The 19,960-nt window shown below is 38.3% G+C and overlaps 1 protein-coding gene across 7 annotated transcripts in view; it reads right to left on the bottom strand.

Moving 5' to 3' along the window:
• Window positions 1-1,037: 1,037 nt before the first annotated feature.
• Window positions 1,038-19,960, bottom strand: part of Serac1 (serine active site containing 1) — a 63,324-nt gene continuing 44,401 nt past the window's right edge. For 4 of the 7 annotated variants that reach the window (XM_048805902.1, XM_015498641.2, XM_048805905.1 and 1 more), the window contains 7 exons: window positions 17,653-17,803; window positions 16,150-16,291; window positions 14,911-15,005; window positions 13,302-13,399; window positions 12,026-12,208; window positions 3,685-3,828; window positions 1,038-1,960 (listed from right to left, as the gene is read on the bottom strand). In XM_048805902.1, coding sequence (XP_048661859.1) covers window positions 1,824-1,960; window positions 3,685-3,828; window positions 12,026-12,208; window positions 13,302-13,399; window positions 14,911-15,005; window positions 16,150-16,291; window positions 17,653-17,803 — 950 coding nt within the window. In that variant the 3' untranslated portion in view covers window positions 1,038-1,823. Of the gene's footprint in view, window positions 1,961-3,684; window positions 3,829-12,025; window positions 12,209-12,852; window positions 13,190-13,301; window positions 13,400-14,910; window positions 15,006-16,149; window positions 16,292-17,652; window positions 17,804-19,960 lie in introns of those variants that run through there. The other 3 variants (XM_048805903.1, XM_048805904.1, XM_048805906.1) reach the window with 3 other exon arrangements.

The raw sequence follows: 19,960 nt of genomic DNA, 5'->3' as shown, positions 1-19,960 counted from the left end.
CATTCCATTATTTGGCACATTACTTTTGCTAGCTACAGTTGTTTTCACTATATACTAAGACAAGTGGATAAGTCATTCATTGTATTGTTGCGTAATTAAACAATCAGATGTTGACAGGGCTTAGGGCTGACCCCAGCTTACCTCAGATGCTGGGCTCCATTTTCAGCTTTGATGATCCCACTCTACACAAGTCCATCATCTTTGCAATCTTCAGCACAGACTTACCGTTTTGACCAGCAATTCCATTCCTACTACACAGAGAGTAAAAACATCCACACAAAAACTTTGTACAAAAATGATCACAGCAGTATTATTTAAAATAGCCAAAAAAAAAAAAAAAGAAAAAAATGGACAGAACCTAGACATCTATCAACTAATAAAAGGACAAATGTGGCATATCATATAGATATCTGCTCAAAAAAAAAAAAGAATACTGATAAATGCTATATCACATATAAACCTTGAAAACACTATGCTAAGAGTAACAAGGGAGACACATATATGATTTTGTTTATATGAAATGTCCAGAATAGGCAAATCCACAGAGATAGAATGTACATTAATATTTACCAGGGACTGGGACAAGTGGTGGGAAATGACGGCTGATGACAGGGATTCTTTTTAGGATGCAGAAATGTTCTGAAATTAAGAAAGTTGGCTGTACAACTCAGAATATACTAACAACCAAAGAACTGTACGTCTCAAAAGGCTAATTTTGGGCGGGGGTGGGGGAGCTGTTCCATGGATTGAACTCAGGGGCACTCAACCATTGAGCCACATCCCCAGTCCTATTTTGTATTTTATTTAGAGAAGGTCTCACTGAGTTTTTTAGTGCTTTCCTTTTTCTGAGGCTGGCTTTGAACTTGTGATCCTTCTGTCTCAGCCTCCCAAGCTGCTGGGATTACAGGCGTACACCACCGTGTCCAGCTCAAAAAGTTATTTTTTTCTTAATGCTGTCATTCAAAAGGAAAAAAAAAGTCCATCAACATGACTTCCTCTTTGTCACAGGCTGAAGGTCAATTAATACTACTTCTGAGTGAACATGAAAGGTATACTTTATTTAGCCAAAGAGCATCTGAGAATCTTGACACCGTGAGCTATTTATATAACGGCTTAGAATAGTTTATCTGTGATCAGTAATGGATTAGCCCCTTTATCCTTACCTGGGACACATTACAAGCGTAGGTTGCTACAGCCTGGGAAGAATTACTATGAGCTAGAGTTTTTATTATAAAGGGCTTTTTCTCAGCAATATGAAAATGGAAACAAGGAACTGATAAGAGGCCTAGTGAAGTTAACACCATGATGTTAGACAAGATTGAACTGGAAGTTAAAAACTAAAAGTTTCCAAAACTGACATTTTAAAAAATTTATAGCACAGATATCCAGAACAAAACGTCATGTTCTACTTCATTCTTCTCTCCACTTTAGGTACTCCCCTCATAGCATTTGTATGGTAAGCTGAGCTATCCACAGATCTTCCTTCAGAACCCGCCAGGGCTCCTAGGTGAGCCAGGACAGTCACAGATGAAACAGCCCTCTCCAGCCACAGCAGTGTTACTCCCAGTCACTAGGCCCAGCACTGTGACCCACAAAGTGGCACAAGATGGCTTTAAGTCAGAGGATCCCAACCTTGCTGCTGCTCCTGTGAGTGCCACTTCTGTGTAGAGCCTTCCAGTGCTTGAGTGGACAGCTGCATTCTGATGTCTGCACCACACTCCAGACCATGCTGGTGCCATCATGACAATGTCTGCATGATTGCTTAAAAAGAACAGCAGCTTTCTTGAACTGTGTTCACAAAAAAAAATGGAGCATGACAGTTGTTACTTTTCAAGGTCTTTGGCTAAAGTTTCGCGGATGAACTGCAAAGTGCGTTGGTACAAAAAGGCTTCCTTTTTCTTTGGCTTACAAATGTTCAAATGGTTAACATCCACAGGAATTAGCTCTCCAATGCCTAAATCTGAAGAAAACAAAATGTCAATAAACAAAAGCTTCCCCCTTATCAAATCGGAAAGAGGTCAATGGTTTGGTTGTGATTAAGGGCCCAATATATAAAGGAGCTTGGAGTCTGAAAGCAACTAAACCACCTTGACTCATCACATTTGAGAATAGATCTTCTAATTTAATGGTTTCCATGGAGTCTTCACATGTGTGCTGGCCTTCTTCCTAATTTAACAGCCAGGAGAGCCCAAGTACCAGCATGATGCAAACCTTCCTACACCTACAGGTTATTATTAAATAATAACACATATTGACACAACCCCCACAATGAGCTCCTTTGTCCTTGGGAAAAGAATGCCTATCTTGCACAGGACCCACTCTATCCCTGTGATCACTCCATGAGTAGGGTAGTTTAGGCTTGACTATGAGAGACCTGGAAAAGCTTCTGATATTTCAGTCTGACAATGTCCACCTGGATGGAAGTAATGTGAGACACCAGTGCAGCCACTGAGGGGAGAAATGCAAGTGGCAGGAGGGAGAACAAGCCTGGTGATATGGCAAAAGGGGGCAGCAGAAGTGTGACACAGCTTGACACCAAAAGCAGCTGGTCTGTGGTAGCTTTGCTTTTGCTTTCAACTTCTAAAGTTCTTTTTTTAGACATCTGGTAGTCTTTGACCTCTTTAAATAACTAAAGAGTAACCCCTCATCCTGTGGCATATTATTTTGACATAAAAAAGTATTGCTATAAAGTATTAAATATTTTTCGTTTTACTTAGTATATAACGAGGTAAAGATAGAACTCATTATATACACTGAGAAATCATCTGGCAAGCACACCAGGTGCACACTGTCCCTAGCCACAAAGTGCTCATGACATGGCTGAGTACTGCCAGGGCAGCACCCAAGCCACCCTCAGAAGTGATCAAGATAGGTTCCACGTTGACAAGCAAGCCTAGGAAGTGGCCCCAGAGGGGGGACAGCATTCAGGGAGTGAGACAAATGGAGGATCTATGATGCAGAGTAATGGGTAAGATCTGAGCTCTACCCTCTAGGACCCAATAAGACATCATAAAACACAATAGTAGCAGGTATTAGGCATTTCCCTCCCCGCTAGGATCATGAAGAAACAGTAGTTTAATACTATCTTTTTCTGATGGACTATTTCCTGTTTCAATATTCCCCACATACTAAAGCTTTCACTCTGTCAACCCTATATATATTTTTAAGGTTTCTACATTCAGCTATCCATCGGTTGAATAAATACCCCCTTTTAATCTAGCTGATGGAAAACCCTGGTATCATTATTTTATATATATATTTTTTTAGTTGTAGATGGACAAAATACCTTTATTTATATTTACTTATTTTTATGTGGTGCTGAGGATCGAACCCCGTGCCTCTTATGTGCGAGGCAAGCACTCTGCCACTGGGCCACAACCCCAGCCCCTGGTATTCTTATATCTTAATGCCATACAATTCTGTCGATGCCTAATTTAGAGTTAGACAATTATCCTTTGTCAACTCATCAGTTAAATAAAGGTGGGGGGTGGGAATGTTAAAGCTATATGTTTGCAAAGAAATTTTAATCGATGGCTAAAAAGAACACTAGAATTAGATTCTAGATCTTTATAAATCCATCTCCTAAAACTGAGAATATAGATGTCAAAAATGATATTTTCAATGAAATGCTGGCACCACCACCAAGGCATCTAATAGAAAGTTTCAAAAAGAGTAAATGAATACCTGCTGATTCCACGGGTACCACATGGAGTTTAATCATGCTACCAATATAGGTTGGTTGTGTTTCTACAAAACTTAGCACCTGGAAGCTTTTGTCTTTAGCAAACTCCAGAAAGTCATCCTGTAGTGTTTTAAGTGCAGGAGAATCTGTAGAATTATAAAAAACAAGATTGTGACAAGTTCTGTTCACCCAATTCAGAATACAATAGTCTTTCTAATTCAGACAGGGTGTCAGGATTCTGATCCTACACACGTTTATTTTTTCTCCTGGAAAGAAGCCAGTAAAATTCAAAGGCTGAAGCCCCCTAAGAACAGAGAGGACAACCATCAAAGGAAGATTCAACATATTACTGGCTGACAGGAAGCAGTAGCTAGAGCAGTTTGGTGCATGGCACAGTCCAGGGCCCCCAGGGTGATGGCTGGCACCCCATCCCACTAATACACAGCCCCCCAGCAACAAAGCCTGCCTGATTTAGCCTATCTCAGCCCCTTGTCCTCAAACGTGAGAGGGCAGCTAAGAAGTACCAGATATTAGAAGCTTACAACCTCAAAGACACAGAAAAGATAAGCAGACAGGAAAGCTAACCACAGGAAAAAAAAACAAAACGGAGTCAAATGGAAAACAAGAATGTTGAAGAACACTCTAAAAATAATGAAACCAGGGCTGGGATTATAGCTCAGTGGTCGAGCGCTTCCTCGTATGTGTGAGGCCTTGGGTTCGATCCTCAGCACCATGTAAAAATAAATAAAAATAAAGATGTGGGCTGGGGTTGTGGCTCAGTGGTAGAGCGCTCGCCTAGCACATGTGAGGCGCTGGGTTCGATCTTCAGAACCACATAAAAACAAATAAATAAAGGTACTGTATCCAACTACAACTAAAAAAAATATATAAAAAATAAAGATATTGTGTCCATCTACAACTAAAAAAATATATTAAAAAGAAATAATGGAATCACAAAGCAAGAGGATAATACAAATAAAGAACTGGAGAACAAGAACAAACTTGTTCTTTTAAAAGTTTGACTTCAAAAAAGTAAAATTTTAGGGTCTAGGGTTGTGGCTCAGTGATAGAGTGCTTGCACTGTGAGGCACTGGGTTCGATCATCAGCACCACATAAAAAAATAAATGAATAAACAAAATAAAGGTATTGTGTCCATCTACAACTAAAAAATTAAAAAAAAAAAAAAAAAAGTAATGTCCTGTGTGTGACTCTGGCACAGAGAAGCATCAACAAAGGATCAAGGGAAAGAAAAAATCAGCAAAGAAGCATCAGGATCCCCAAACAGCAGGAATAAAAAAGCCAACCTGAAGACAACAACAAAGGAAATTGCAAATTCTACCTCCCTGAAGCGGGGATATCCCCACACAGCAGGGAAAGGTAAGTGGGAAAGTCCAGCAGTCCTTCAACCCAGGGCCGTCCTTCAACCCAGGGCCTTATGCATGCGAGGCAAGCACTCTACCAACTGAGCTATATCCTCAGCCCAAAATTGTTCTTTTTGCATTTAATCTTTTTTAAGATGTTGTTGGACCTTTAATTAATTAATTAATATGTGGTGCTGAGAATTGAACCCAGTGCCCCACTAGGTTAGCTAGCACTCTATCACTGAGCCACCACCCCAGCCTCTAGCACTCCTAAGTGCAGAATTCTACAGTCTTGAAATTAAAGCTGGTCCATGAGTAATTGTTCTGCTCCAATGAAGGAACCCACTTTGGGCTTCCCCAACCCATGAACCCAAGCTACTACTATAGCTTCAACTAGATGCCATCTTGCCTTAGGGGCAAAGCGTGGGCCAGTGCATGCTTTACTAGGCAGAAAACAGTCCCCTCAGTGTCTTGTAGCATCAGATCCAGCATCTCTCATAGCTACAAGCCCAAGTCCCATCCACACTTTCCTTACAGGAACTACAGAAGATCTCTTCCCCAGCCCAAAGCTTTGATGCTGCAGCTGCTGGTACAAAGTCCCAGCTTCCAGAGAACAGGCTCCACAAAACTGCATCCCACAACTCCAGTAACACACTACCAGCATCTTCAATCCCCAGCATCACTTACACTGACCCAGCAATAACTAAGGAAGGTCTTCCTAGCTGATGCTTGTGGAAATGTGATCACTGGTGCGAAAAAGCACTGGCATCACCCAGGTTTATCTCTGGGGAACAGGGGGAAAGTCTTTTTCATATTCTGCAGTTCTAGGACTGTGGCTAATGCTACAAGCCTCATTCCCACCAGAGTTTGCCCTGCCTGATCTAGAGACATTCCTATCCATGTCATTCTAGGACCACAGATTCCAAAGCCATAGCCCTAGCACCACTTGTGCTTAGCTCACAGGACCTAGCAAAGATCTCCTCCATGTCCAACTTAAAGAATGTGGATTATAGCACCATGAGCCCAAATGTTACATACACATGCCCTGGGTGACTTAGGAAAGGTCTCCTCCACAAACCACAGACATAGGACCATAGTTGCTAGTGCCAAAAGCCCTGGTTACACTTGTGCTTGTTCCCTCAGACCTGGAGAAAATATCATCTGGGTTCACAGCTCCATAAAAGCAGCTAATAGTGCTACAAACCTCAGCACCCAATCATAATTGCTCCTGGGGCCTGATCTTTTGGATTAACCCAGTCAGACAAAAGGAAAGGAAAGGAAGGAAGAAAAAGAACAATGCAGAAGACCTAAAAGAATTATGGGACATTATTAAGTGAACAAACATTTGCATTATGAGAAATCCAGAAGTTAAAGGAAAAAGGAAAGGCATTGAAAATCCATGTCATGAAATGGCCCAAAACTTTCCAAATCTTCAAAGAGATATCAACATCCAGATACTAGAAGCTCAAAGGACCCCTCCTAGATGCATATAAAATAGATCTTCACCAAGGCATATTATAGTTAAAATGTCAAAAATACAAGACAAGAATCCCCAAAACAATAGAACAATGTCAAATCACATTTAAGAGAATACTCATTAGATTTACAGATTTCTCAGCAGAAACCTTAAGGCAGCAAGAGAATAGGATGATATTCAAAATACTAAAATTTAAAAAACCTGCCAATCAAGAATACTTCACCCAGCAAAAATCATGCTTCAAAAATGAAGTAAAAATGAAGTGTTTTCCAAGTAAGCAGAAACAGAGAATTTATCACCACTAGACCAGCTCTATAAGAAATAACTTAAGGGAATCCCATAACCACCAGCAATGAAGACAAAAGAATATACAGAACTTACTAGAAGAACAAAGATATAAAAGAAAAAGAGAATAAATTCAAACCTTTGCATGAAATAAAGCTACCAAATCACAAAAATAAATAAGCATGGTAAGAAAGAAAAAATGTATACAAAAGAAACAATACAGTTACCACAATGGCAGGAGGAAGTTTGTACCTATCAATAATAACACTGAATATAAATGAATTAAATTCACCAACGAAAAGATATTGAATGAATAAAAATTTTTTAAAATGATGCAACTATATGCTGCCTCCAAAAAACTTACTTCATGCAGACTAAAAGTAAAGTGTTTAAGATGTATTATGCAAATGGAAACTAAAAAAAGCTGGAATAGCTATACTCAGACAAAGCAGACTTTATAAAGAGACAAAGTTACATATTGAAAAAGGATCGGTTCAGCAAGAAGATGTAACAATTATAAATATATAAGAACCCAACATGGACCACCAAATATATAAAGCAAATATTATCAGATCTATGGGGAGAGAAAATAGCAACACATCAAAATCTATGGGATACAGCAAAAACAGCAGTACTGAGAGGGAAGTTTATAGCAGTTAATATGCATCCATTGCTAAAAATTAGATCTCAACCTAATAATGCATCCCAAGGACTTAGAAAAGCAAGAACAAATTAAATCCCATATTAATGAAAGAAATAATAAATATCAGAGCATAAATAAAATCAAAACTCAAAAAATGATTGTTTTTTACTTTAGCTAGACTAATCAAGAAAGAATGAGAGATGACCCAAATAAAATCAGAGATTAAAAAAAAGATGCATTGCAAATGATACCACAAAAATATAAAGGATCATAATAAACTACTATGAATAATTATATGCTAAAAATTTAGAAAACTTAAAAGAAATGGATACATTCATAAACACATACAACCTACCAAAACTGAATCAAAAAGAAATAGAAGAGCCAAACCAACTGAAAATGAGTAATGAGATTGAAGCAGTAATTTAAAATTTCTCATCTAAAAAGAGTCCACAGCCTGATGACTTTACTGCTGAATTCTACAAAATATTTAAAGAAAAACAAATTTCAGTTCTTAAACTATTTCAAAAAACTGAAATGGAAGGCACTCTACCAAACTCTTTATATGAAGTTAGCATTACCCAGACAAGATAACTGTCAGCTTTCCATCACTGTGACAAAACACCTAAGGATATCAATTTAGAGAAAGAAAGATATATTTTGGCTCACGGCTTTGTTGTTTCTGGGCATGTGGTGATGCAGGACATGATGGTGAGAGCATGTGGTAGAGCATAGTTGCTTACCTTCATGGTTGAGAAACAAAGGGGTGTGAGGGAAGCCTGGGGACAAGATATAGCCTTCAAGGCACATTAGCAATGACCTGCTTCCTCCAACTAGGCCCCACCTCCTAAGTTTCCACCACCTCCCAGTCAATCAATAGATCAGTCTACTGATGAGTTAAAACTCTCATGATCCAATCACCTCCCAACGGCCCTACCTGTGAATACCGTTGCAGTGGGGATCAACCTTTAACACATAAGCTTTTGAAGGACATTTCAGATTGAAACCATAATGGATAAAACAATAACAACAAAAAAAGAAAACTATGAACCCATGTCCTTGATGAACATAGATGTAAAAATTCTCAATAAAATACCAGCAAACCAAATTTGAAAGAACAACAAAAAGATCATATACCCTGATCAAGTGGGGTTCATCCCAGTAATTCACGGATGTTTCCACATATGAAAATCAATAAATATAATGCATCAACCGATCAAAGGACAAAAATCACATGATATTTCATAGATACTAAAAAAACATAAGATTCAACATCCCTTCATGATAAAAACTCACAAAAAATTAAGTATAGAAGGAACATACCTCAAAATACTAAAGGCTATATATGAAAAATCTACAGTCAATGTCATTCTAAACAGGGAAAACTGACAAGATACCTTCCAAGATCTAGAACAAAACAAGGGTGTCCACTTTCACCATGGTTATTTAACAGTTCTGGAAGTCTTAACAAGAGCAATTAGACAAGAATAGGAAATAAAGAGAATCCAAAATAGGAAGAAAAATTTTCATGTATTTATACATAGAAAAACCGAAATTATCTGTCAAAAGGCTGTTAAAACTTATAAATAAATTCAGTAAAATTGCAGGCTACAACACACAAAAAAACCCCAGCATTTTTATAAACTAATAATGAACCCGCTGAAAAAGAAATTAAGAAAGCAATTCCATTCACAATAGCTACAAAAATAAAATATTTAGAAATAAATTTAACCAAAGAAGTGAAAGATTTCTAAAATGAAAATTATAAAACACTGAAAAATTATAGAGGACTCACACAAAAAATCAAAAATATACCACATTCATTTTTGGAAATACTAATATTACTAAAATGACCATATGATACAAAGCAATCTACAGATGAAATGTAATTACCATCAAAATACCAGTAACTTTCTTCACAAAAATTAGAAAAAACAATCCTAAAAGTCCTATGGAAACATGAAAGACCCAAAATAGTCAAAGCAATTCTAAAACAAAACAAAAGAAGCTGAAACATCACAATACCTAACTTCAAAAACATACCACAAAATTATAGTAACCAAAACAGCATGGTACTGGCATAAAGACAGACATGTAGATACATGGATCCAAATAAAGAACCCAGAAATTAATCCATGTCCTTATGCTGCCAAAAACACACCCTGGAGAAGACAGTCTCTTCAGTAAATGATGCTGGAAAAATTGGCTATTCACATAACAGAATGAAACCAGGTCCCTTTCTGTCACCATACACAAAAATCAACTCAAAATGGATCAAAGACCTAAATGTGAAATCTGAAACTATGAAATGAGTACAAGAAATGGGAAACCCTTCAAGACTTCCATATGACTTTAAGGGTTGTTCTTTCTAATTTCTGTGAAGAAAGTCATAGGCAATTATTTTTTAGGTAGAACCCCAAAGGCATAGGCAACAAAAGTAAAAAAAAGACAAATGGGAGTATATCAAACTAAGAAACTCAGCAAAGGAAACAATCAACAGACTTAAGAGGCAACCTACAGAATAGGAGGAAATATTTGAAAACTATTAACTCAACAAAGGATTAATATCCAGAATATGTAAGGAACTTAAAAGCTGAACACCAAGAAACAAAACCATTTTAAAAATAAGCTAAAAGACCTACATAGACACTTGTCAAAAGAGGACATACTAATGGCCAACAGACCATATGAAAAATGCTCAACCTCAATGATCATCAGGGAAACAGATTAAGGTACTGTGAGAAGTGGCCCACAGCCTGAAATCCCAGCACTTGGGAGTCTGAGGCAGGAAGACTGTGAGTTCAAAGCTAGCTTCAGCAAAAGTGAGGCACTAAGCAACTCAGTGTGACCCTGTCTCTAAATAAAATACAAAATTCGGCTGGGGATGTGGCCCAGTGGTCTAGTGCCCCTGAATTCAATCCCTGGTAAACACCCACACACATACACCACCAGCGCCAAAAAAAAAAAAAGAAAGCATAGTGAGAGAGCACCTCACTCCAGCCAGAATGGCCATCACCAAAGACAAAGAACAAATGTTGACAAGGCTGTAGAAAAAGGAGACTCTTACTGTTGGTAAGAATGTAAATTAACACAGGCATTATGGAAAACAGCATAAAGATTCCTCAAAAAACTAGGACTATCACATGGTGCAGCAATTCCAGTATTAGGTGTATATATCCAAAGGAGATGAACTCATACCAAAAAAGACACCTGTACTCTCATGTCTACTTGCAACACTATCCACAAGAGCTGAAGCCTAGAATCAACCTGGTGGTCCATCAGTGGAAGAATGGAAAATAGCATAGCAGTTTGTCATAAAAAAACATAAAGGAATCCTGTTATTTGCAGCAGCATAAACAGAAGTGAGATCATTATATTAAGTGAAATAATTATATTAAGACACCAAAAAAAAAAAAAAAACCACATGTGCTCACTCATTTCTGGAACTAATAAGTCAATATTGTAGAACAGAATGGAATAGTGCTTAGTTCTAGAGACTAGACAGGGTATGGGGTGAGAAGCTGAAAGCAGTTCAATAAGAGGCACCACAACCCAGGAGGAATTCATTCTGGTTTTCCTATAGCATAGCAGGGTAACTTGATTGAAACCATAGATGGTACATTTAAAAATGACTAGAAAACTATAAAACTTCCCACACATGAAAATGACTTTTGAAGAGATGGAAATGCTTATTACACTGATTTGATTATTATAAATTATATCCAAGTACTGAATTACCACAACATACCCCATAAAGATGTACAAATATTATGTCTCAGTTTGAAAAAAAAGTAAAATTTCAACAGAAGGTGTAGTAGGCAATATAAAGATAAAATATGAACAAAAAGACAACTGGCACATTAAAGTAGAATTCAGGGAGTCCAAATTCTGATGACCATATGGTCCAGCAATTCCACTTCTGGGTATGTATGTCCAGAAAGAAAGTGCTTATTGCCAGGCACAGTGGCACACACCTGTAATCCCAGCAGCTCAGGAGGCTGAGGCAGGAGGATCACGAGTTCAAAGCCAGCATCAGCAAAAGTGAGGCTCTAAGCAACTCAGTGAGACCCTGTCTCTAAATAAGATACAAAATAGGGCTGGGGATGTGGTTCAGTGACCAAGTGCCCCTGAGATCAATCCCTGATACAAAAAAAAAAAAGTGCTTATTAATCAAAACAAATAGAGTGCTTTATAATCCATATGTAAAAATCCCAAAAGTTCATTTATACTTTAACAGTTGATGATATTCCAAATTCATGGGAAAAAGCAATTTACTAATAATTTGGAATAATACTTAAAGCAAAGCATTATATAATTTTTCTAATTTAAGTACTTATAATAATATTAAATTTTTGGCTATATTTGAGTAAATAATGGCATAAGAACAAAAAGAGAAGGTGTAAAAGAAAAAATCAAGTCCAAGCTAAAATTTTCCATCGACATCTAAAGACAATATATACATATACAAACAATAAAATGAGATAATACAGTCAAGGAAGAAACTGGTTTTTTTTTTTTCCTTTCTCCTGTATCATGTTAATACAATCCCAAGTTCCTGCTCAACAGAAAGCATTACCCTTGCTGAGTTCTTTGACTTCCAAAGAGGGAAAGAGAAGATAGCGAATATTAACAGAATATTCAGCCAAATGTGATCCATGATGAGGAACACTGTAAAAAATTATTCCTCTGGTATTGCTTATAACAGGACTCATCTCTGGCTTCTGAGAGGCTTCCAACAGCATCTTTTTGACAAGAAGACCTGGCCACAGAGAAGAAAGAAAAACATAAGTGTAAGCTATTTTCCTTCCCTGTTATTCTTTAAAGAAAGAAGAAGAAGGGGAGGCAAAACAAATACAGAAAGAGAGGTGTATTCTTTTAAAAAAGAAAGTTTGAACAATTTTCTACAGTACAAGAAACAGGGCCTTAAATTCCTTAAATATTAATACTCCTGATTCTCTAGAATTTGTAGTACAGACCACAAATAGGAAAGAGCCTACTTTGCAGGACAGATCCTCCCATCACAGGATCGGCTGTCCTACAGGAGGGTGGGTGAGGCACTGTCTGAGCTGGGCGCCCACTGCTGCACAACTGGCCTCCCTTCTGCTAGGGCAGCCTACACCCAGGAAGATACTAATACACAGTCATGGTCCCACCAAGCTTGGGAAAAGCCGCTGTGGGATCTCAAAGCTGGTGGCAGTGGGTCTCTGAGGGACACCAAAGGCTATCTGGACCTCTCTCTCAGCAAAAAGGCCCAGCTCAGGATCAGCTATTTTGAGCATTTCATCAGATAAACCAGGTCAGGGGTTGCAGAAAGCTCATCTCTGAAAGGCAGATGATGAAAACTGAGAGCTGGATGGGGGATAGTGGGTGGGAGGAGGTGCACATGTGACTAGAGAAGCAGCACTAGGCCCCAAAGCACAGCTGCAGGGACACAGGGGCCAGGAGCACACCTCCGTGGCAGCTCTGAACATTAAAGCAACGATGGAGTCCGTAATGGTGAGGAAGCGCAGGGAAGAAGCAAGGGGAGCCCCTGGGAAGCCAGGAAAGCTAGCTATGTAAGCCCAACTTGTCAGCATCCCTGGGTGTAATGTTTACTTACTCCCAAGACATGGAAGTTTCAGGTAGTCACCCCCATGCCCTCTTATATGTTTTGTTACTAGTTGCCACCTTCTGGGAAAACGAATAGCATGGAAGGAGAGTGCTAATTTTAAAACTCCAAGCCATAGCCAAAGACATTAACCTGGGGAGAAGGGGGCCACTGGTAAGTACAGCAGAGAGATACAGGAATTTAGGCTAGCTGCAATGGTGACAACCTCACAACGGTCACTCTGTAAAGATAAAATCATCCTTACCTCCCATGCTATGTGAAATCCAAATCATTGGCCTATCCCCAACACCAGCAGCTCTGAGCTTCGAAAGGAGTTCGTTGCTTCTGAATGCAATGGTCTTTCTGAACAAAACGAAAACAAAAGGCATGACAGGAGGCCTCTATCCCCTGAATCTTGCTATCTAATTTTTAAGCTGAGAACTTTTGTCTGTTGAATGAATGCTACATGCTACCGCCCTGAAGAGTGAGGAATACCTCCTCTCTCTCTGCTCCACTTCTGATATTGCTCACTTTCTTCTTCAAACTTATTAGCATAATTAGGATTATTTAAGCCCAGAGAGGTCATTCATACACTAGGTGAACATCACTTGAGCATCTAATTTTTCCAGGTCAAACTTGGCTGCCCCCAGCACTTAGGATATGTGTCCCTTCCCATTCCATAGCCCAATAATGAAAGTGTCCCTAGAGATTTGGTTCTCTCTTTTCTGAGTTTCAATTCCACTTGTATTTATGCCACAAATTGGAGCTTTCAAGCTAGGCGTGGTAGTTCATGCCTATAATTCCAGTGATTGGGGAAGCTGAGGCAGAAGGACTGCAAGTTCAAGCTAGCCTTGGCAACTTAGCAAGACCCTATCTCAAAATAAAAAATAAGAAGGACTGGAGATGTAGCTTGGTGGTAGAACCACCTCTGAGTTCAATCCCCAGTATCACTCCCCAATTTTTTTCCTTTAAATATTAAGTTTTCATCATTTTAATTATTTAGAAATGCTAGGAAACTGTTTCAGAGAATTAAAAATAAGTAATGTTTAAACAAAAAGATAATTTCAAAACTATCCAGTCTGATAGTTTCTTATCTGTAGACACCTTTATTCAAAGCAAAGGTTCCCCCAGAGCCCCTCAAGGGAAAACAGGAGGGAAACCTGGGTCCTGCTCACTTGCCTCCCTCCCTTTTTGGGCACCTACATGGGGTCCATTCACAAAGCACAGTTTGATAACACTGGTTAGACCACGCTCTTAATCTGTAAACAAAGCTTCCCAGACATGCTAAGTGACTTGCCTGAGAAAGCACAGCATATCAAAGGTAGGATCAGGCTACAATCCATGTCCCATAACCCAGGAACCTAGTGCCCCTTCCTATGAACTTAACTGGCCTATGGGGCATATATGGTACACAGGAGCCAAAATGGCTCACATCTTTTTCTGTGCTTCCTCTAGCTGGTATAATTGTGAACACAAAGCAAAAGAATATCACTTTTACTTCTAAAAGGAATGGAGGTTTTGCTATGGAATCCACCATGGTCCTTCACTATTGTACGAGTTGTAAATGAACCAGGTTAGGAGCCCAACATTGATAATACACCTTAGCCTTCTACTTCACTGTTTGTTTATAGATAAATCCTTCCAAAAGAAAAGAAAAAGGTTAGTTTTCATAAGAAAATCCTGGTTAGGCATGTGGTAGAGCATATGGGTTTAATCTCCAGCACCACAAAAAAAAGAAAAGAAAGAAAGAAAAAAGAGAAAAAATCCTGCCCTGCTGTGTCATCAAAAGAAAAATCACTTCCCATCCCAAAGGACCCACTTGTAGCCTGAGCCCTTCCCCATCCTTCCAGTCTAAACGTCCCCCACAAAGTTACCTTTCTGCAGGGCACCCAGCTCTCCAGTCACTAAGGGTGGTGTCATACTCCACAGATATAATTCGCAGAGCAGGACAGTCTCTTGCCAACCACGTCTAAGTAAACAGAAAGGTACATAAGAAAATGCCTGCATTTCCAACACTCGGTTACTTCCTAGCAATTGAAATTTATCATTAGAGGACTCTCACAATGGAGTAATTAAAGATGACATTTGAATAAAGTTTGAAGGTGACTATCTTTATCTTTTTATATCTCTGGTCACAAAATGGTATCCATATTTATAGTATAAGGCCAATGAAGGGTGCTGTTGGAGATTATTCTCAATTTAAATCTGCTACAGCCAAAAGCTAGGCTTGTTTTTGAAGTCTAGATCCAACTGGCTTTCAAAAGGATTTAGCAGAAAGACTGTATAGCCCAACGGTGAGCATTTGGACCTAAGAATTCAAAAATACTAATGATAGTCACTGGAGATCCTGGATTGATGGTCATCTCCAGACTTCAGTGTCACCAGAGAGAGCAAAACATTCTTTCTACTTGCTAAGTCATGTGAAAGTGAGTGAGAAGCAGTGGAGCAAAGCCCTGGAAATGACCCACACACACATGGAGATCATTCCTAGTGGAACTGAGGATCTTTGGAAGGAATAATATCAAAGAAATGCAAAATAGAGTTACTATTCTACTCAAAATACTTACTATTTCTAGTTTTATAATTATTAAGATCAAAATATTGGCTACTACAAATACAATTATGGTTTTATTAATTTTCATATTATGCTTCAGTGAAATTGAATTATTTTGTTCTTGCCTGTATTTTATGTATGGAATAGTCCTTCAGAGCCTCAGACTGCATCCTAAACAGAAATTATCCAACTTAGGTCACAAGTCCAGCTGTTAATGTAATAGTCTACAGGTATCCGTAAGGAAAAGAAGATCTGCATGGGAACAATATCCCAATAAAAAGAGAAAAGGAGGGCTGGAGTTGTAGGCCAGTGGTAGAGTGCTCACCTTGCATGTGGAAGGCACTGGGTTCAATCCTTAGCACCAAATAAAAATAAACGTATTGTGTCCATCTATAACTAAAATATATATATATATATATATATATATGCATCTATGTATGTATGTGTATGTGTACATATGAGAGACAGAGAGAGAGAGAGAGAGAGAAAAGGAAACCAGTCACACCAATGTGGAAACAGAGCATGCTTTAGTGTGGGGACAGAGCTGCGACTTCTTTACCTTGGGCCAGCATGTGGTGTACCTGTCTTCATCTTCCAAAGTCTTTTCAATCAGAATCCGTTCACTGTCCTGCTGGCGCCAGGTCTTGAATGCTGCTCCCATAAGGCCATGAATAAAAAGGACATCAGCTTTAATGGGCTGACTAAGAGGGGAGAGAGTTAAAAAAAAAAAAAAGCAGAATAAATGTATTATTGCTATGGTAAGAAATGACACTGCATTCTCTGTGGATGGTGCTTCAACAGCTTCACATGACATAAAATAAAATTTCATTATATCAAGTTTTATAAGTACAGGGTTGCTGAGGAATGAATCCTAGGAGTTTTGGCAAAAACACAGAGAGCATGCTGACTTATAAATTATATTTATGGGGGCTGGGGACGTGGCTCAAGTGGTAGCACACTCGCCTAGCATGCATGAGGCACTGGGTTCGATTCTCAGCACCACATAAAAATAAAATAAAGATTGAAAAATGTATGTTATATACATTTTTAAAAATAATAATAATAAATAAATAAATTACATTTATAAGTCATGAGCTGGGGTTGCGGCTCAGTGGTAGACCACTTGCTTAGCTTGCATGAGGCACTGGGTTTGATACCTGGTACCACATAAAACAAATAATAATAATAAACAAATAAAATAAAGATATTGTGTCCATCTATAACTAAAAAAATTTTTTTAAAAAGTATACATTAAAGAGATTTCAAAATTTTATAAAGGAAAATAAATAAATGTTATCAGAAGGAGAGCAAAGATATTTTCTTTGGCTATATGAAAATATTAAAATTATAGATGGTATGTTAGTTGAAAAATATTTATAGTACATACACAATTATATAACATATACACAAAATATATTATCATGTTATCTGCAAATTGGAATTAACCTGGCAATCCACTTTTTAAATTAAAAAATTTGGAGCTATTTTCTGAGTTTTTTTTCAAAGCACCCTATGAAAATCCAAGACATGTACTTTTTTCATTGCAATCCTTTCTATACTTATTGTCTCAGCAAGGATATAATTGGCAATAGTGACCAGCAATAACCTAAGGAATACAAGGAGTCAAATTTATTATGACTTACTCTTTCCACGCATGTTTTGATACCTAGCACACACTTTCTCCAGACCCTGGAATTCCAGGCCCAGATTCTCCAATAACGTCTAATGTCCTTCCTATTCAGACTGACTTCTCCAATTCAAATCAGTTATTAACTCAGATCTAAATGAAAATGACTTGAAATGACATTCCAAAGTGTAAGTGCCACACATTCTAACAGGTGAGCACCTCACTGAAGGTAAGCCCTTTGTGAAATTAATAATTTTTGTGCTTTTAGACAACCTTCAACTCCTCTGAGGTTATTATGAACAAACAGCTTTAGTAACTATAGTATTTGACTTACTTATAAAGTATTTAACTTATCTAAATTATGCAGAATTTAAAATTTAAGCCCTCTGACTTTATGTTACCAAAGGGGATAAAGCAACTGTTCTGCTTGCTCACCTCGTCCGGTACTGGGGATGGAGCACGTACACGCCATCCTGGTATCTCTCTTGTACAGTTTCTCTGTCTAGGTTAGCCAGAGTTCTGGCAGCATGTGAGGATTCCATAATGTGGGGAGATTTCAAGGCTTCTGCCATTATGGAAACCCAGCCTGGTGAAAAGAACAGACCTCCTAAATACTGAGGCAAGTCCATCTCAGACTGGAAGGAGAGGTCTCCACCCTGGTATCCGTCCCAACCACTCCAGCTCCATTCTGCCCTAAGAGCCTCTGAGTCCACAGACAACCCCAACCACAGATCCTTTGAGCGATTTAAAAGAAGGAACCCGAGATGCAATAGCCATTTTTTCTGTGTAGAAAATTTCAACAAATGGTGATTACCAAAGGGGACAAAATACTGCGGTGTTTTTCTTTTAGTAAGAATTACTAAAATTCAATTGGTAAATATTACTTATTTCATTGTCATCAGCAACAATAGGAACTAGTTTTCATACAACTAGGAGACAATGAATTTGTTATGTAAATCTTGCAAAATCTAGAGTTTGGAAGAAAAACTGATTTTTTAAAAGGAGGCAAAACAGAATCAGGACATGGTGACACATGTCTGTAATCCAAGCAACTCATGAGATGGAGGCAGGAGGACCCCAAGTTCAAGTCTAGCCTGGAAAATTAAGCAAGACCTTTCCTCAAAATAAAAACGGCTGGGGATGTAATTCAGTACAGAGTACCCTTGGGTTGAAACCCTAGTACCACACACACACACACACACACACACACACACAAAGGCAAACAGAAAAGGCATGGACAGCATTCTCTACACCATGACTACATTTAGTTTTTGTTTTTGTTTTATTTTTAACTCCATAGGGGCTGTGAGTGTAGCTCAGAGATAGAGTATTTTTTTCTGCCTAGCATTACTGAGGACCTTAGTTCCAACCCCAGCACCACCAAAAAATTAAAAAATAAACCTTCACGTACATGTATACACACACATACACACAAAAACATACGAAGATCTGCAAAGATACAGTGTACCAAACTCATGAACATTTGTAACCTCTTAGGAGAGAGCTGGAGTAAAAGAAGGCTGTGTGCAAAAGGTAGGTTTAATGTTTCTAATACATCAGTTTTCTAAGTACTGATAATGAAACCCATTTATATATTATTTATACATGTAAGGTAAAGAAGAACATGGTCCCTGAGATCAAAAAGACTTGGGCTTAAATCTCTGCTCTTGGCTTATGTGCTGTGGAACCTCAGTCACATTATTTTGCATCACAGAGCTGGAGGAAGGCTTTAGCTTATGTGTGTGAAATCCTGGGCCTTTGAGCAGGCCAGTGCCACTCACTAGCTGACAGTTGTTCTATTTCCTGTTCCCACTCTCCATGACAACAGTGTTGAGAATTAGTGTGATGACGGATGAGGAGAAGATGGCATTTAATAATTCAAAAGGAGTTTGAGATCCTATAAGTCTTTAACAGTATTCAAATTTATAATGTCAGAAAATTCCTCTTCAAAAATCTGCCAAAAAATTGATAACAACAGAATATCTGTTTTAAAATTCTATGTATAGAGACATAAGATTATATTATTGGAATGTATAAAATGTGGCTTTATTTTTAATGGAGTCACAAGAATTACACAAGAAGTATGGCTCATGTCTTTTCTATGGCACTTCTCAGTCACAGTGTCAGAGACACTCTTATAAAATATCAACTGCCCCTTAGAAATTTTTTCTTGAAAATTTAGTTTTTAAACTACATAACACTGAATACATTAAATGTAAAAATAAATAAGTAAATAAATAGGGGATGTGGCTCAGTGGTAGAGTATTTGCCTAGCATATGCAAGGCCCTAGGTTCAATCCCCAGTACCACCACCCCTCAAAAAAAAGAAAGAATTAAAAGGAGTATTCAATGATGAAAGTCCTGCTTTAATGCAGTTATTAAGTAACTCTCATTATTTCCCAATTTCATTTATATCCTCAAAGTAACCAAGGTTAAGACTTCGGTGGACACCCTTCTAAACTTTTCAAAAATGTCAATCATATGCCAGGCACAGTGGCACACGCCTGTAATCCCAGAAGCTTGGGAGGCTAAGGCAGGACAATTGCAAATTCAAAGCCAGCCTCAACAATTTAGCAAGGTCCTGTCTCAAAAATAAAAAATAAAAAAGTCTGGGAATGTGGCTCAGTGATTAAATGCCCCTGGGTACAATTCCCAGTACCCCCCCCCCCAAAAGCAATCATATGCCTGTAACTTATACACATACAATGTCATCCTTTGTTTGTAATGAAAGATATAAAAATTG

This window comes from Marmota marmota, unplaced genomic scaffold (genome assembly GCF_001458135.2).
Source record: "Marmota marmota marmota unplaced genomic scaffold, marMar, whole genome shotgun sequence".
Classification (NCBI taxonomy): domain Eukaryota; kingdom Metazoa; phylum Chordata; class Mammalia; order Rodentia; family Sciuridae; genus Marmota; species Marmota marmota.
This window is presented reverse-complemented; position numbering and strand designations above follow the sequence as displayed.